This window comes from Cyclopterus lumpus, chromosome 9, assembly GCF_009769545.1.
Source record: "Cyclopterus lumpus isolate fCycLum1 chromosome 9, fCycLum1.pri, whole genome shotgun sequence".
Taxonomy (NCBI): Eukaryota; Metazoa; Chordata; class Actinopteri; order Perciformes; family Cyclopteridae; genus Cyclopterus; species Cyclopterus lumpus.
In genome coordinates, this window is record NC_046974.1 from 7,612,175 (window position 1) to 7,630,590 (window position 18,416).

At 43.7% G+C, this 18,416-nt stretch overlaps 1 protein-coding gene across 1 annotated transcript; it reads right to left on the reverse strand.

Moving 5' to 3' along the window:
* Positions 1–1,412: 1,412 nt before the first annotated feature.
* Positions 1,413–11,852, reverse strand: LOC117735760 (calphotin-like). The gene is made up of 12 exons (XM_034540546.1): positions 11,669–11,852; positions 8,867–9,502; positions 5,365–5,412; positions 4,340–4,384; positions 3,769–4,119; positions 3,395–3,427; positions 3,167–3,232; positions 2,679–2,771; positions 2,307–2,396; positions 2,049–2,147; positions 1,844–1,947; positions 1,413–1,667 (listed from the first exon to the last, which is right to left on the reverse strand). The coding sequence occupies exons 1-11, from the start codon at positions 11,711–11,713 to the stop codon at positions 1,885–1,887; spliced, it is 1,569 nt and encodes a 522-aa protein (XP_034396437.1). The 5' UTR covers positions 11,714–11,852; the 3' UTR covers positions 1,413–1,667; positions 1,844–1,884.
* Positions 11,853–18,416: the final 6,564 nt, after the last annotated feature.

Sequence of the window (18,416 nt, forward strand, 5' to 3'; positions counted from 1 at the left end):
GTTTTATTGTGTTTTATTTTGAAGGATTCAAAGGGGCTTCACGTTAACATCTTTACTCCTTGCTAAGGTAAATTAGACAATATTATCAAAGGAATGTATTTCAAAATAACTGGACTTATCTTTAAGTGGTAGAAACCTGAGTCTGTGTGCATTGTACTTTATACTTTTTGATTCATCTTATTGCTGTTCCAACTTTAAAAACATCTTCATTTAACTTAAGATCATTGAGTATATATTAAAATGATTAATTACCTTCTTTTTTTTTTTTTTTAAAGCAGAGGCTACCAATTTTGACGGTGTGCCGTCACGAGTACCATCGTGGTGAAACAACTTTAAATCTGAAATGTACTCTTTGGTAATGAGTCATTTAGTAGCAAGCCCAGTTCTAGAGCCACATCCTGTAGTGATTAGACATTTCAAAACAAAAGTATACCTCACATTCATCACACCTGACAAGCTTGCAATAATATACCTAAATTATTACCACAAATAAAAGCCAGTTTATTCTTTGCCTTTTCCAGCTAATAGTACTGACCAACATTTCATTTGAGTAATTTGTGATTGTAAAACTATTATTGCAGTTGTTGCATAACCAAGCAAGTCTTTTATAGAGTTGCTTCTTTGAGGGCCAGTTATTGCCAGTACAGAACTGACCTGGAAAATGAAGCCAACAAAAATATACCGTATTTTATATCTTTAAATTTATCTTTAGCCCCCAATCCAAGATTTCATTTTAGATGGTTTGTGCAATTTGTGTGCGTGGAAAAAGTCAAACAAGTACTCGGGCATCACAATGAGTTACAGCTTTATTTAAAAGTTGGACCAACATCAGTTCAACAGTGATCCGTTTCACCAGATTACATCCGTATCCCCTCCAGAGCACATATTTTGAACACAAGACTGTAGCACATTATATAGTCTATACAAAATGAATTTTTAAAAAAAGTGTATGAAAAAAAGAAAGAAAAAAAAAAAGACCTCAGCTCAACCCCTCAAACTGTCATTTTCCAGTGGCCATAAAACCTTAAACTCTAGCTTTGGGATGTGTTTTAGCATCACACCAATGGCACTTATTGAGGCAGAGAGGAGAACTGGGGGACAGAAATGGGGGGCTATAAAGAGGTTTGTAGGAGTGTCTAAAAAGTGTTAAAATGTGAACAAAATCAACGAGCCAGTGGTCCCTCCCACCCATATGAACATAGGCCCAAGCACAACTATAGCCACATTCAGCGACGCTACAGAGTTCACCTGCATTGAGTGTATGCAGTGTTGAAGCCGAAGTACTGGAGAGATGAACAGAAATATTAGGCACTGCCATTTCTCTGTTTTTTGGAATCTCCCATCTCTCGAGCACGTCTGCTTCCACTCTTAATGCAAATTCATTTTTTCTTTTTGCCTTTTTTGCGGGAGGAATACCGATTTTTGTTTAAGTAGCCACAATGTGTTGGTTATCATTACTGCACAGTTGTGACTACAGCTTGTTCTGCTGCCTTGATTGCAGCGGGGTTTTTGGCATAGTGACATCTGGTTTGGTGTTACGACAGGAACCGGGGCCAGGAAGGCACTTCAAAGTGTGGACGTCCTTTTTAGATTTCCATGCATAAGCCCTAAAAAATGAACAAGATCAGCTGTAAAGCTTTGAGTCCTCCAAATGGCCAAAGGGGAATCTGAAAGACACAAAGAAGACACAGGCCTAGTTATTGGCAGCTGCGAATGGCTGAAACCAAATTTATTTTTCTTTTAGTTCGCAGAAGTTTAAAAAAAAAAAGAAAAAAAGAGGAAGAAAGAAAATTAGATTACATCTAGGTGATAATTGACTGATTCAATATTGTGAGATACTTACAAAGACACAAAAAAAGATTTTCCGAGGTGTGTGATGTGAACTTAGCCCTCAATGGAGACCTCTGGAGCAATGTGTCCATTCAGCGACGCCTCCATTGACATCTCCTGAGCAGCAAACCAGACATTACATCAGGTTAGTGCACTGGGAATTCCCATTATTGATAAACCTCGACATTTATGAGCGCAATAGTAACGCTTTTATTGACCATTGAGCTGAGTTGCACCATCTGACATGGTATGTCGCAGATTTCTGGCTTTGGCTCTTCTGACAGGACGTCCGAACATGTCTGCTCAGCACTGGTGTCCTGGGAAGGAAAGGAGGGGAGAGAGAGAGCGGTGGTTAGAGAGCCCCACATACTTTTTGGATAATCTGAATAAATGAGGACTCTCACAATATGTTCATATGATGGTTTAATTCCATGCCTTCATGTGTTTTTAAGTAATGTCTGTATACAGTGACTCACTGGGGCCATTTCCTCTGCAGGCGCAGCAACAGGCTCAGCGGACATCACATCCACAGATTCTGATTTGGTGTCACTCACTTCCACAATTTCCTAAATATAGCAAGCAGAGAGAGGTGACCTAAGGTATTAAAACTTTTTTTTTAAAGAAGCGAAACATGAAATTTGCACAACTGGATACATATACATGCAATTAACATGGCAATAACATCTGGAGCAACAGCTCATGTCAGCTTTGCCGTTTTAACTGGAACTATTCTAATTACAAGAGGCAGGATGTCAAATATTTTTTTCTTGTGACCTAAAAGATGCTAATGGCTTAATAATAGTAACAATTGCAGCAACTGATGATGAACTCCTGTCTGCAGTTCTCACCGGCTGGACAGCAGCAGACTCTGCAATGGCGACATCCTCTGATGAGACCGATTCTGTGACGACAAAGTCCTCAACCAGGCTGTCTGCAATGCTCTGTGTGCAGAGACGGAGAGAACGAGATGAGATCATTTTAAGATGTTCAACAAACCAGCACACACACACACACACGCAACAGACTAAGTGGAGGAGGCAAATTAATTAGTCAGCATCCCAGGAGAAAATGGCAAGCGAAGCCTCTGAACTAGTTATTTTTAAATGGCTTAAAGCGGAGTGTATTTGCATCAATGTACATCACATATTTAAGATGGGCATGTTGAATTAGTATCAAATCAAATAGAAGAGATCCTAACTGTGTACAGTCAGCATGTCATAGCATAACCCATAAACTTCCGATTTCAGGGTGATCAACATCTAGAATGCAGTCGTCCCAACAACAAAAATGGTCGCATAACATGTAGAATCGAATGGTTTCAGAGTTCAGGTTTTACCCCGTTGACTTCAGTTGCGAGGGCTTCAGCCTCTCCTACCGGAGCCTCTGGGACGGTGTCTGGCACCTGGGGGACATAACCGAGAAACACATTCAGCAGAAACTCCACATTTCTACTTCTGTATTATTATTCATACAAAAGACTCAGAAACAAAGCCTCGAGCTTAAGAAGTTAATAAGTTAACTGTATAATGTATTTGATTGGGAAAAGAAGAAGTACAATACTCACCACTGGGATTTCCACCGATGGGGCAGGAGCATCCTGTAATGAAGAAATAGCAGAACAAATTATTCTTTGTTGTTAAGTTACACATTATATGAACGAAGAACCATGCAAGAAAACAGACGTAGCCATGAAGACCTAACACAGTGAAAAGATCTTTTTTTTTATTTTTTATTACGTTTAGGAAAAGATTTAGATGGATAATTAAGGACGGGAAACGTTCACAGAACCCCATGCTGCACACAAACAACACACCATCACACTCTAGAAATGTAAAAACGACACGAGTCAAAATGCACTTTTTTCGTTCTCGCCAGATAAAAGAAAAAGAAAAAAGAAGTTCGAGAGGCGAGGAAAGTAGTTTGTTATCGACGTGGCACCTCTGTGATAGCAACAGGCTCGGCGAGAACTTCAGGTGCATCTTCCTCAGCCAGCACTTCTATTTCAGCATCGTCAGCAGGACAGGCGACGGCTTCAGCCTCCTGTTGTGGCTCGGTTATCTCTGAGACGACCTCGTCCACCGCTTCCTCCACCGCTTCCTCTGCGCCGGCTTCGGTTTCAGCAGGAACTTGGTCGCTCGTCGGCGCTTCAACCACGTCAGTCGTTTCAGTCGCGGGCTCCGGTGCGGCGATATCGGCCGTGACTGCCACCTCAGTCTCAACGGCCGCCGCCTCCTCCGCTGCAAAAGCCTCGGCCTTCACTTCAGTCTTTGGCTCGCAGACTTCATGCGTCTGCACATGCGAAATCAACACGGCACACATTGAAAAGAAGAAGCATGCCGCATGCAACATGGAAACAGATGGGCAACACTTTGTCCATATGAACCGTCGATCAACAAGGGTTTTCATCCTGGGCAGGAATATACTGTGGACAAAATGATGCCCTCCCATGCACTACACAATCTATACACCTGCAACGGGAAGCCTTGCTTCTAAAGAAGATCAGCATTACCTGTTCGGTCGCTGTGGTTTCGATTGTAGCCTCCTCTGTCGGAATCTGGAGAATGAGAAATAAAAAACTCACTTAAGCCAATGGATGCATTGGTCGATGGACGGATGGGTGGACACATGGACGTAAAAGCAACAAGACAATAGCCTGAACAACAAACATAATAAATATAGCGTACAGCCTTATCTTCAACGCTCAAAGCCAACTGAATATTCTTGACCGTGTTGCTTAATTGCAACGTTCACAACAATTGCAGCACTTGTGTCACCCGAAAGCTTTATTAACTGCAATGTTTGGTTGTTTTGCTTTGTATTTTTTGTCAGTGATTAGCATTAATACTGCCACTTATTAATGAGTAAACATGAGTAAGTGAGTATGTGGAGAAGGCGTTCCTGATCAGAGTGCCACGTTATATAAGAGAACGAGCCCTGGGGCAAAGTGTGGCTTGTTTTCATAAGGTGTGAAGCTTATGTCATGGGAACACTTTTCTATTGAAAGAGTTGTCTCCTGTTCAGTTAGCGCTCCGAGAGTGGAAACTACCGAGTTACTCTGGTTTGATGGCGTCTTCCCTCAACTGTTTTTTGTTGCACACGCACCGAAAATGTGTTAAAGGCAGTTGTGTTTACTGCGCTGGATGAATGCACTGCATTATGCTGTATGAAGGGGCTGCATGCTTCGCTTGAATGGCCACAAACAAAAGTATAACTCATTTAACCCAGACTAATCGAGAAGTACTTTGGGGTTCAGCGGCTCACTAAAGGACACCTCAACATGCGGACATTAGCCAGGGATACTTTTATACCATATCTGTCCAAGGAAAACTTTATGAAACATGAACCTAAGTGACACGTCGAGAAAAGTTGTTCCAATAATCATGTTGTGCTCCACTCATACTCGTTCACACTTGTGCAATTTGCCTCTGGCTTAAACCGAAATGATATACTGCCTGAGCAAGTTATCACCGTGTGTGTGCGTGAGAGAGAGAGAGAGAGAGAGAGAGAGAGAGGGGAGGGGGGGTCCGTTCTTACCTCGATCTCAACAGGGGCTGCCACAGGAGCCTCAGCTGGGGGTATGACCTATGAAGGGGGAAGAAGAAGAAAAAAGTTAACTCACAAGTCAGCAGTTATAGCTCACTCTTCTTCAGGAATGCCTTGGGTGTAGGTGTAATTTGAGTTCAGGAGAGGGGGAGGAATGTTACAACCAGTTGCATACTGGCAAACTGGTACGCCCATTTCTTGCCCCCTTTTTTTTGTTTTTAAAAATAAATACATACATATATATATATATATATATATATATATATTTATTTAGAAAAATAATTGACATACTATTTACTACATCTATAGAAATACTTATTTTCTAGACATGTATGTCCAGATAAGGACAGAAGGCACCCATATTTTACAATGTTTCTCTGCCAGGGCGACTTTCCTAGCCCTGCGACCGATTTGGTATGGAACAGTTGGCAGTAACCTAAATGGCCACTGGCGGCACCCGCTGTGCATCCAAGTGTGTTGAGCTATAGTGGCACCAACAGGGAGAAGCACATGAATAATGCAAATCTTTATAGACCAACAGTAAATTATTTACACGGTGTACCAGCCTGTCTTCAATGTGGGACAGGTCTAGTGCATAATGGCTGCTACCGCTAGACCTCCATTGGCAAAAATCACCAAGTCTATTCATCTACAGTAGTTAGAACTCACACAGAAAACAGTTCAAACACTTGTTCTTTACGCTTGATTTACTTCACCATCTCCACCTCGGCGCTACTGGGGAGGTGAACAATCCTGTTCTCCAAGATTTTACCAACTTCCGAACCAAAGCCGAGTGGGCAAAAATGTGCACATAGTTGAGTAAACATAAACTCCAGCTATAGCCAGAGAGGAACGGTATAGGCGAGAGGGGGATGGGAGAGGGATGGACTCTAGGCCTTCCTTTGCTCGACAGGAAAACACACACACACGCACATCCAGCTGACACACCCCCTTCAGTCTTCCTCAGTACCAGAACACTTTGTACCAAACTCAACAGCCAAACTAGAAAACAAACACAGCTCAAACCAAATCCGATCTAGAAGCAGACCACTGCAGAAGTGTACGGTCAAGCTAACAAAGCCCTATAGATGTCTATAGAGCCCTGGAAAAACAAACCCATAAAAATGGCACGGCAATGTGGGGAGGGCTCCATGTTGGACTCTGGGGGCGTTGTCCCCACATCCTTTGCCACAAGGTGCACAAGTTTGAAAACGTTGAATGTATAACTTCACACATCTTTGTCACCCGCAGTTTTCTCTAATGTGTTAAAAGGAAGAAGAAAAAACATGCTCGCCAATAATTTTTTTTTTTTAAACACGTTGCAATTAGCATAAATGTGAGCAAACTGAACGCAATTTAATCGTCCTAAGGTCATCCCTTCACCGGACAAATACCAAATACAGAAGGCAAAGAACACACCAAAAGGTGATCAATATCCCAACTTCCCCCCCCATCCCGTCTCCTCCCGGTAAAGACGCAATGATAAAACCGTGGACAACACCAGGTGTGCGCATGTCCTGGGATAACAAGCTAATTAGGGGGGGGTGGCAAAGACAGACGTGAAAGAGGGAGGCCAGAGAAGGGGAGAGTATTGAAAGGGGAGACAGAGAGGAACCAGTGGTGGGAGGGAAGCAAGAGTCATGGGGGAGAGTTAATTTACGAGGGAAACATGGGTGAGGGACTGAAGGGGGTAGGGCTGCAGGAGGATCGAGGGAGCCAACTGGTACAAAATGTTCAGCCGTGCCCCTTCGCCTCAGGCCGCAGAAACATGCGACACACTCAGCAGGTCTGCAAAATCCGGTGGTGGGTTTAAACTCACCTGAGTCTCCGTGGTGACAGCCAGAAGTGGAGGGACCGGCTCTCTTTTGTCCCAAAGCCAGCTGAATACCAGCCCCATGGATGCCCGCTCTGATTCTATCAACTATTGCCCAACTGTGCCAGTGGTGACCAACTCTAGCCTGACGCGAGGTGTCACAGAGTGAACCCTTTAAGTTCTCTGAGAGCAAAGTTTCATGAAGTCAAGATTGAAAAAAAAAATAAAAAAAGGCTCATTAAACAAAGCAGGTAAAACATGAATTGCCCCACAAATCAAACCTGCTACTGTATGCGTTTGCAGTCTAAAAGCACCAGCACTGACAAACTCTCAGTTTCGCTAAAGTGCGTGTGTTTGTGAGCGACTGAATCGGGCACATCTGCAAGCAGTGAAGGAGCAGAGAAGAAGCGAGGGATGAGGGGAGGCACACGAGGGGCGGGTGGGGAAGTGGGAGGGGAGGGAGGGTAGGGAGGGAAGAGGGGAAGGAGGGGGTGGATACTGCCATGGCCTAAGTATCAACTGGGCTGACCATCTCCAATAGAAACCTCTTTGTTGGTCTTTTATTGCCGAGTGGGTAGACAATCCAAACCTCCAACTAACCAGAATGTAGCGGGATGGGATGGAGTATTACTGGAGAACGGTGTAACACCGAGTTGGCGCAAATGGCCACCGAGGCTAATGGCACCTCCAGTCTCTTCTTACTGGGCAGCGTTTCGCATGCTAACACGCACATGTCCGCACATGCATGTGCACCATATGTGGTCATGGCTCAGTGTGTGTGTGTGTGTGTGTGTGTGTGTGCATGTGAGGTTAGGAACATGCATGTACAGTTCGCAGCGCGTGTGTCCACATAGCCTGCAGTCTACTTGCTGAACTGGAACATTCTGTTCCAAAAAGGCTGTGCATGTTGGCAGTATGAAGCGAGCCATTCTTTCGTTTTACGACTTCGAAAAACGAAAGTTGTTGATTTGAAGGGTAAGAAATGTTTACACCACTAATTGCTTAGTGGTGTAACTTGTGTTACCGAGTCATGTGTACAGTAAACTTACGGCGTTTGTGTGAGAAAACAGCCAAACGCCGTGCAGAGGACAGACGGCAAGCTTTTTGCATCTTACTCTGTAACGTCATTGTCTTTAAATCTCAAACCAACGTCATTGAGCAAGAATATAACAAAAAAAACGGGTCATATCAGATGTAGACGATCCAATGTAGACCACCTTTCTGGCAGCGCCATAATTCAATGAAGGGAATGCCACTATAAATGACTAGATAACAAACTCCCCATCATGCTTATCCAACCAGCCTATTTAAAACCCAGGCACATGTTTAAATGAAGCTTCATGGCACAGGCATGTTCTCATGGAGGTGATAATGTGCAATGACTGCTGAAGAGGGTCTGTGTTCCACCTCTTCGCTAAATGGAACATATTGTCCCCGCTGTCTTCCCACCCCACCCCCCTCCCCACCACCTTCTGCCTCACAGAAGAAAGCCACAGCACATTACTACGTGAGCTCAGAGCATCTGAAAGAGCCACAAAGTATGAAGATTGGTGAATTCAGATAGCAATTGCTGGTCAGAAACATACATATTGTGCCATCATGTGCAGTGGAGTCAGAGAGAGCTGCATTTACCAAAACATCACCAAGTAGTTCATGTGTATGATACGAAGTGGTTCTTACCTCTGTCACTGGTTCTGGTTCTGGTTTAGGAATGATAGGTTCAGCCTCCTGTACGATCGCATCTTCAACTGTGAAGGGCTCTTCAGGTGGAGTCTCAACAACCGGGGCTTCTTCAGTGACCGGGACTTCAACCTCAACCTCTGCTGTCTGTTCCAACACCACAACCTCTGGCTCTCGCACCGCTACCTCAACTGGGACGGGCTCCTCAACAGGCACCGAGACCACAGGCACCGAGACCGGCTCCTCAACAGGCACCGAGACCGGCTCCTCCACAGGCACCGAGACCGGCTCCTCCACAGGCGCCGAGACCACAGGTGCCGAGACCGGCTCCTCCACAGGCACCGAGACCGGCTCCTCCACAGGCGCCGAGACCACAGGTGCCGAGACCGGCTCCTCCACAGGCACCGAGACCACAGGTGCCGAGACCGGCTTTTCCACAACTGGTTCTGGTTTAACGATGGGGGTCTTCACAGTTGGGACGACAATCGGAACTGCCGATGGGATCTTTACTGGTGCTCGGGTTTTGGCCACTTTCTTTGAGGTTGCTGCAGGGGGTGCACTCACTGCAATCGCAGGACTCGCTTTGACTAGTGGGTCGGCTGCATGCTGTTCTTCAAGGACTCTCCTCTGGGCCTGCTGCAAGAGGGAAAAGACACAAACACATTGTGGTTCATGATTATTGTCTAGTAATAACAATGGGTAAGGTTTTCATGCATTCAAATGGTATTTTACATAATAAAATGTAAAAGGTTTCGGGTAACTTGGATTGATATTTGGCAAGTCAAAGAGTTTAGTGACACAAAATCTACGAAAAGGTTCAGAAATGTGAGTTTAGGGGATCTGAATGATACAGGGGCCCCTTGTCGTGTTCAGATACTGGTGTTGTTGTCAGGCAGAGGGCCGTTCTAGCACATTTCTGTCGGCAGGAATACCAGGCATGCCATCCGACATGTTTTTTCTGCTCCGGACAAAACCCCCTCAGGCTTTAATAGAGATTTTAGGACTCCACACCACTGTAGGGGGGGGGGGCTTGATAAATGGGAGTAGACCCAGCAAAGCTAGTTAGATAATGGGGGCTAATTAGTTGAATCAGAGCCGTCCTGACAGGTCTGGTGAAGCGGGGATGGAAACCGTGCGAGTCAGCAGCCCTGGTGGGTGCCCCGCAGGCCAGACAGTGGGCCTAATCACATTAGAATCACGTTATAATCAGGTTACAATCACTCCCCGAAAATGCTTTTGTTAGACTGGCAGCCAGTTATTGCCTATGTCTGTGCCTGTCCACTAGCCATCATCAAAAAACCCCCCCCCCCCCCCCCTTTTTTATCTTCACCCTCAAATAGCTTGCCCCAAACCACTAACTATAACTTTAAATCAATCGAGGACGTTACTTGTGTTCCTCAGGATGGTCTTGGAGGCCCGGCTACTTGATATGCTTACATACAAAGAGGCTTGTGAGGGCAGCATTCAGCTTCACATCTTTAGGCTGCTCCTTCACTTCCTGTGCACCGATATCAATTGGGGATAGCATGGAGCTGTAAGTGACTTCAGGGGCTTTGATCCGAGTATCACTCCCAGACTGAGCCAATCAGAGAGATTGTGCAGACTCCATTCTGGCAAAACTAATGCAAGACATTCCTCTAGTCAACACACTACCAAATACAGTTGTGTGGTGCCAGAGAGAGGTTTTAAGGAGGGGGGAGGGGCTGAGAATGAAGGCCACAAACTCATACACACATACCTAGAAGTCTTCCCTGTGTCTGAGAACTGAAACTCAAGTAAGCTTTTAGTTGTTAAGTTGAAATTAGATGCAAAGATTAATGTTCACTGGAAAATAAATGATAGAGAACAGCACTCCTTGTCTTTGGGCACTGGATGTTCAGAAGTAGAAATGTCTCCTCAGATTTGCCATTTGTCACGCTATTGGCCTGCTGCTTCGACACATTGTGAATTATGATTATTGAAATTATGTAAAGCAGTGTATCATCATCATGTGAAGTATTGTGTGTACTGTACAGTATGTTCTGTGTGCATGGGAGATGGGGGGGGGGGGGGGGGGGGGGGAAAGGTGGGGTGGGGGCGGGACTATTTATGCTCGCAAATAGATTTCTTTTAAAAATGTGATACATGTTACATATATAAATTAAAACGATGTATGTTTAATAAAAATAACCCACAGGAATATAATAACCTGCAATATCCCCATCCCAGCATTTAACCTTCTATCCAGAGCGCGCTGAGAGCGCACGTGGCGCACGAGCGTAAAGCCTCAGACGTGCACATTTCTCCTTGTCTCTTGTACCTGCTTGCAAGCCAGAGGCGTCTGGTACGCTAGTTAAAGAGTGTGTATAATTCCGATTGACTCTAGTGTGTACATTGGTGGCGCAGTCTTCCACTATAGCGACATTTTACGCACGAGGATTGGAGCGTTTGGAGCGCAACTCGGAGTTCCGCGCGCGCGTCAAAAGAAACGCAATAACATCGTGAAAAGAAAACTTCTGTTTACTTTTCGCTTGATATTTCAATGTTCTCGTGAGACACATCATTTGATCACAGGTGCAAAACACGCGTGTGTACTTATCAGTAATCTTTCAAATGTTCGTTTAAAGTATATATACAATATACATATAAAAGACTGGACTTAAAATAACTACATTAGTACACGGTCGGCGACAAAAGTCCATTTTCGTCCACATTTTTCGAGAGATGAACCGACGGATTTGAGTTAATAATCCAAGCATTACAATTAGTATTTGATCGTGAGATTAGAAATTTAGTGAAGAAAGTACGCCTGACACCACTTACCACCCTCTTCATGCGACGCGTGTTCTTCTTTCTTTTGCTGGGCATTTTGGTACGTGCTGATGGAAAGAAGAGAGACCGAAAAAATGGGGGAAAAAAGCAGAGAGAGCGCGAGGACAAAGTGGATCTTTATAGAGCCCCCGGTCGCTCTGTTACCTTTGCATCGAACCTATTGGAGGACTGGGATGAAAGATGGGGGGCGTGGAGAGACAAGAGAGCGAGGTATACACACCCCCACGTCACACACGTGCACGCGCACGACAGCTCAATCGGAGTTGGACTACCTACTGGCTGGATGTTATGCAACCATTCCATCAAAGAGAGGGAGAGAGTGGTCCGTGGTTCATGCCACACACCCCTTTTCCTGGACCAGAAATACGTTTTGACTCAAGCACATGGCAACAACGACGCACATGCTCTAAAATACATGTTTGTCATTTACTTTCTGTCCTATCTGAGAGTTTCACAGAGTCCGTTTTGTAACATGCAGATCCTAAAGCATGCTACACGCACATTTTATATAATATTCTTGGGGAAAAAACAAGAGGAAAACACTCAAAGAGCTCCTATTCCATACAAAACAACTTTTATGCATTCATTAAAAGCCCGGAGATGGAGAATAGCTCTCATTGTATGTCTCTCCTCCAGGGAATAAAGAGAAAGAAAGCATGTAGCCTAGGGGGGACGCATGTAGGCTACATGCGTCTGTCCCCCCCTCCTGCACTGTACCAGCTGTGAGCACCAATTGTCTCCAGCTCCTTAGGAGCAGCTGTACCATGAATCATTTGTGCGTATCAAATACATCCTTCTGAAAGTGTCAAGGAAACATTGAACTTCCATCACAGGTTTCTCCACATTGCAGTGAAGGGAAGGTGTATGATTTAGTTTAGGGAGGCGATGATGTGAAAATATAGTTTTCTCTCTTCAACATGGCAGTCTGGCCTGAAGGCTCATAACTTGATTTACTCCTCGGCAGTTTGTGAGTGCAGATGGATTACTTAAAGTGTCACAGCGCCTCCATGTTGAACTGGTGATCTTTCCACTCTATAGTCACTGTAGCTCAGGAACACTTTAGTAGAATACAGCTGCTGTAGAGACGGGATCAGTGTGACCCTTTCAGCTATAACCATGGCGTCACTGGGACCACTGTGACGGCAAATCTTTAAATAATGTTGAATTATGAAGGGTAACTGGGATCATTACAGTCGGCCCCGTAGAAAAAGCTTCACGGGGATTTAGAGATAGCGAACAGTTTGAGATGGCTGATAGCTTTCGGGATTCATCTTTTCATTGTGGTTGTTGATAACATGTTTAAAAAGTAAGTTGCCATTTTGTAGACCTGTGAAGCAACGACGAAACTGGTGGGAGGAGAAAAAGTGAATGTATAATAGAGCGAGTTTGATCTCTGTTTCCTTTTTGGACATAGTTGCAAAAACAAAATGACTTTCTGGGCGTGGGGAAGGATGAGCTGTTGGGGTTTTTAAGGGCACGATGCATACCACAGACTTTCATCAGGCTTAGCTGGATTTTGTGAGCTCAGCGCTAACATAACATTACCACATGCTGTCATGCTAATGGAAATGTGGTCATTCATTTTTATTAACTTTTAGTCATCAAAAAGTCATGTAAAATGTACTTCCTCCTTTCTCTCTGGGTTTGTGTCACAATGGATGTATGTGTGTTGTATGCGTGTCGTATGTATGTCGTATGCGTGTCGTATGCGTGTCGCATGTGTGTTTGTGTGTGTTGTATGTGTGTTGTATGCATGTCGTATGCGTGTCGTATGCGTGTCGTATGCGTGTTGTGTGCGTGTTGTGTGTGTGTTGTGTGTGTGTTGTATGTGTGTCGTATGCGTGTCGTATGTGTGTCGTATGTGTGTCGTATGCGTGTCGTATGTGTGTTCGTGTGTTGTATGTGTGTTGTATGCATGTTGTATGTGTGTCGTATGCGTGTCGTATGTGTGTTCGTGTGTTGTATGTGTGTTGTATGCATGTTGTATGTGTGTCGTATGCGTGTCGTATGCGTATTGTATGTGTGTTTGTGTGTGTTGTATGTGTTTCGTATGTGTGTCGTATGCGTGTCGTATATGCGTGTTGTATGTGTGTTGTATGTGTGTTGTATGCATGTTGTATCCGTGTGTCCGGTGTTGTATGCGTGTTGTATGCATGTGTTGGAGGAGGCTTCAGTGACGTGATGATAGTGAATCTTTTTTTTCCGTGAGTGGGCGGTGTAAAACAATCCTGTTAACTTTTGTGATGTTCAAATGGCTTCAAGTGTGAATCATCAGGAGTGTGAGTTTCCCGTAATAAAAAGTCCTGTCACTATCTTTCTTTGCTATGACTTGCTTTTTGTTTATTCTACTTTCAAATGTTGATTGTAAGTTGTCTCTTTAGCAGTCAATAACTCACTGATTGTTCTGGTTGGATACATTTTACGAAAACATTTTCCACCCAGTCATCCAGTGGACTCAATCAGATAGGGTTAATTCTTTCAATATGTTACCGCTAATTTTCTTTTAAAATGATACAGTTATCTAGTAACTTTAAGGCTTTATCACCCTCGTCACAACAGTTTCCCCTCTCTTAGGTATTACCACTATCAGAGAGGTATTCTAACTATCTGTAATAGCATTGCATTGCATTGTGGGCCGCTTCACCCTCTATGTCTCACCAGCTTGGTATTTCTTCAATGGCTGTAGTTATTGTGATACTAAAACAACATAAAGTTCTCCTGTCATTTATTTTGAGTTATGATGGTAGAACACATTGAGGGAGTTTGCAGCACATTATTACTGTGACTGTTCTGTCAGGAAATCAAGAGAAACAATTAAGTTTATATTCAGAATATTCTGTATGTTTTCAGAGGATTTCCTCGAGTAAAAGCTCTGAATATTTAAAGAGTTAAAACGGGGCTAAAACCAGCTGAGTGTTTTCAGCTGGTTTTAGCTTTGACGTCAAGATGTTTGGTTACATGCATCTGCACCTTGAGCAAATGTGTCACACAGAAATGTGTTGCCGCTGAGCAGAGTCAGTTCAGCAGGTTCGTCCGGTCATATAGCCGAAAGCGTTGCTGCTTATTTAAGCACATTACTGCTCTTTGGGGCACGCTGGAGGTTTTAGTGTGTCCACGTTTAAGGGAGGCCTTAAGCCACGTCACAATCGACTGTGACCCTGAATACGAAGCAGTGTTGTCACTGAGGGACCAAGTGAAACTGAGCTGCTTGTGTTCAGAAGCTCCACTGGTGCCACAGTTAAAACCAGTCGACGATCGGATCTTATCTGCTGGGCGAGGATGAAGATGTGGTCCTTCTGGACAAAGCGCCCCTCCCCCCACCTGGCTCGCATCTTGTTTTGGTTTCATGTATAAATAAAAAAACAAGACACACCCAGATGGCATACAAATGCATAATTACGTTGGTATTTATTGGATTTTGAGGAAACAAATGGCATGCAGCCCAGGAGATGTTAGAGAGGTAGCTGGTTGATTGTTGTCGTACATGAGTTTAAAACTAGAAAGAAACAGGGATTTTGTTTTGTAAATATGCAGGAAAAGAAGAACATAAATCTCTTTTTGTCACAGAGTTAAACACAAGATAGTTTTTCGAAAATGTCCGTGTCCTCTGGGATCTTCTGTGTATCTAGGCCGAATAACACGGAGGAGTCTCCTCCTGAAGACTGCAGGCAACACAGCAAATGCTCAGAAGCTTTGTCCATCAGCTGGTCAGGGAAAGAATCATCGTCTTTAAATAGACGCATGATGTTTACCTGCGCTGAACTGGGCTTTCACACACACACACACACACACACACATCAGGCTAACACTGGAATGTTGTTCGTCAACAAACACCCCTCCCAGGTCAGCTCCATGGTTACCAACACTGGCCCATCAGTACAAACACACACACACACACACACACACAGAAACACACCCACACACCCACACACGCACACCAACACAGTCGAACAAATACTACCTACATAATTATTTTCGGGTTTGGGATTTTGTGACTGATTGCATTTAACCACGACTAGCCAGACTATACATTAATACATAAATATTTACACATTTAACTCGATACTTTGAACACATTTTGTATTGAATACACACTGGAGAAAAGAGGCTCCTATGTGTTTTCACACAGGAGGGATTACTATGCTCACTCTTATTTTGTGTTATTTTACATACTCTTTGATACATCAGGAGATTTTTTTAGTTCTCAAATGTTATTATTGGATGAAGCCAGAGGGGAGTACATATTGTCTCAAAGTTCAGCTGTGCAGGTAAGCAAATAACATTGACAAGCCTGCAAGCACACCTAATTTACATAGAACTTTTAGAAACAGAGAGTACATAGTGTGAACTTTGCTACTTCCAAACCATTGTTCACATTAAAATGAAATATCTTTGTGAAGCAGTCTGCACTGTAAAGCTAAAGGAATCCAGGGAAGTTATGATGATGATAATACACATAACAGTACTTCCCGAGATCTGTGACCCTGCTTAAAATGATATATATTGACCTCTGACCTATTGACAGGAACCCCTATGTCCCTCAAAAGCTACCAACTCTGCAGTTTTCTTGTGACCCCTGACATTCCTGCATCCTACCAGCAGCTACCCACCCTCAACACAGTTAGATGTGTAAATACAGTCGCATGTACCAACATGGTGTATAAGCTAAAAAAGGTGCCCCTTTTTGTTTTAACATGAGGATGATGACATGTGAGACATTGCCATTGTGATTATTTTTAAAACATATATACAAGCCTACCCTCCTGCAAAGTCTTTGTATAAGTATAACAATTTCTATAAACTCTAAAAACCTAACTTGTCATTGATTTAATTCTAAATCCTCCTGTAAAGTTATTTAAGAACCAAGTATGTCAGTGTTAGTCAGAGGGCAAGTGAAGGTGTCAAAGGTTTTTACAGAGAGTATTCAGGATATCTTTGAACCACTCCATAAATCACAAAATACTGTCAACAGCCATTAAAAAAACCCTGCATTTCCATTAGTAATGTAGGTAGACAGGCCATGTTTCTTTACTAGGCCGGAGTTTTAGAGCACCGAAAATGGAGGTGTTAAAAAACGCTCTCGAGGACGGATATACGTTTCCAAAAATATTGTGTACAATTGTGGGTATATATTTTATACTTTTACTCCCTGATTTGAACGTCTTCCAGGCTCTTTCCTCACGAGATTAGACATAATTTCAAGTCATCTATTTACTTGTTTGTGTCAAAACAGCTTCATAACAAAACAAAGTGTTTGATGAATACATCTGTGTAATATATATACAAATATATTTATATAGTCTCTAATATACAAATATATTTATATAGTCTCTACTCGCATTCCTCTGATTTCATGTGTTTTTATGTCCCATCTTTAATCCTTACTGTTGTTGTGTAAATGTAATTTGCCAGTCTGAACATCCATCTGCCGTCCTCTTTGTTTACCTTCTTTCTTTTTACGTCTCCATCCTTCCACTGGTAACTGCGTATTTAACGTCACATTGCTATGAATTCTGGGTAATTCCCTTGGGCAAAGTCTGCATCTAATGCAGACTTACAGAAAGGGTTCATAAACGTCGTGGTCCCTGCTGTGCCTCTCCCTCTTCTTTTCCCTTCAGTGTGTTTCCCGTTGGTCCCCCGTTTGTCCTGTGTGTGGGGGCGTGTGTGTGCGTGTGTGTGTGTGTGTGTGTGTGTGTGTGTGTGTGTGTTTGTGGCCTTCCCTTCCCCTCCTGCTGCCAATCAACCTGCACACATGCAACCCATTCCCTCATCAAGCCCCACAGTTTATCTAACCCAGTTCTCCCTCCGCTCCTCACCAGATCGTCAATTGGTTGTTTCCGACTCAGTTAATCTGAGCTTTCCTCAGTCTCTCTGCTCCCCGTGGAACCTCCCTGGTCTCAGCCTGTCCAGCCCCGCATAAGAAGCCTTATCCCCGATCCCTTACCTTTCACCACCTCTGGTTCAGTTAAAATAAAGAAACCTGTGAATTACTCTTGCTCTGTTGTTTTTGCTCTTGGGTCCAGCCCCGCACAATCAAGACAATAAAGGGCTCAACATGTCCGCCAGGGACTCAAACACTCCACAGTGGGGCAGAGCTAAACCCTTTAAAGGACTTTGTGGAGATTGGCTACCATTGGTTCATTTAACATGATAACTGATTACAGGCATTGCTGACCTTGTTGCCTATACTAGCAGCTGCTGTGCAATTAAATTCAGCGTTTTATAGTTCTACTGCTGTGACCTGCGGAGGAAGCAGCTGTTATTGGAGCGATTAGCGAGCAGCGTGTCTCCAGCCGCGTTATCAGCCCTACGGAGCGGACGCTTGAAGTCACGGTTTTGCAGCTTTGAGGAGGACGACAGACACAAAACAAAGGACTTTCCTTTTCTTACTAATGCCTATAGTGTTCTGCAAAACTATTGTGAAGTCCACACAGAAACTGTAAAGGAACAAAAGCACTAATTGTTCTCCAGTGGGACAGAGACCTCACCCCACCAGCAGTAAAAAGGATGTTAAAAACGCTACACAATGGATGGATGTTGATGCCCACACAAGAAATAGATCCCAAAACAAACTTCAGCAGTTGAATTGAGAGAACTAAGATCCAATCGAAGAAAACCTTGTGTATTAATGTTGCATTCATTTAAAAATAATGTGACTTAAAGCCTTATAACGATTAACATAGAGCATGTTAGCATGAGATTTTCCCTTGACACATTTGTGGTTTAGCCAAACGGATAC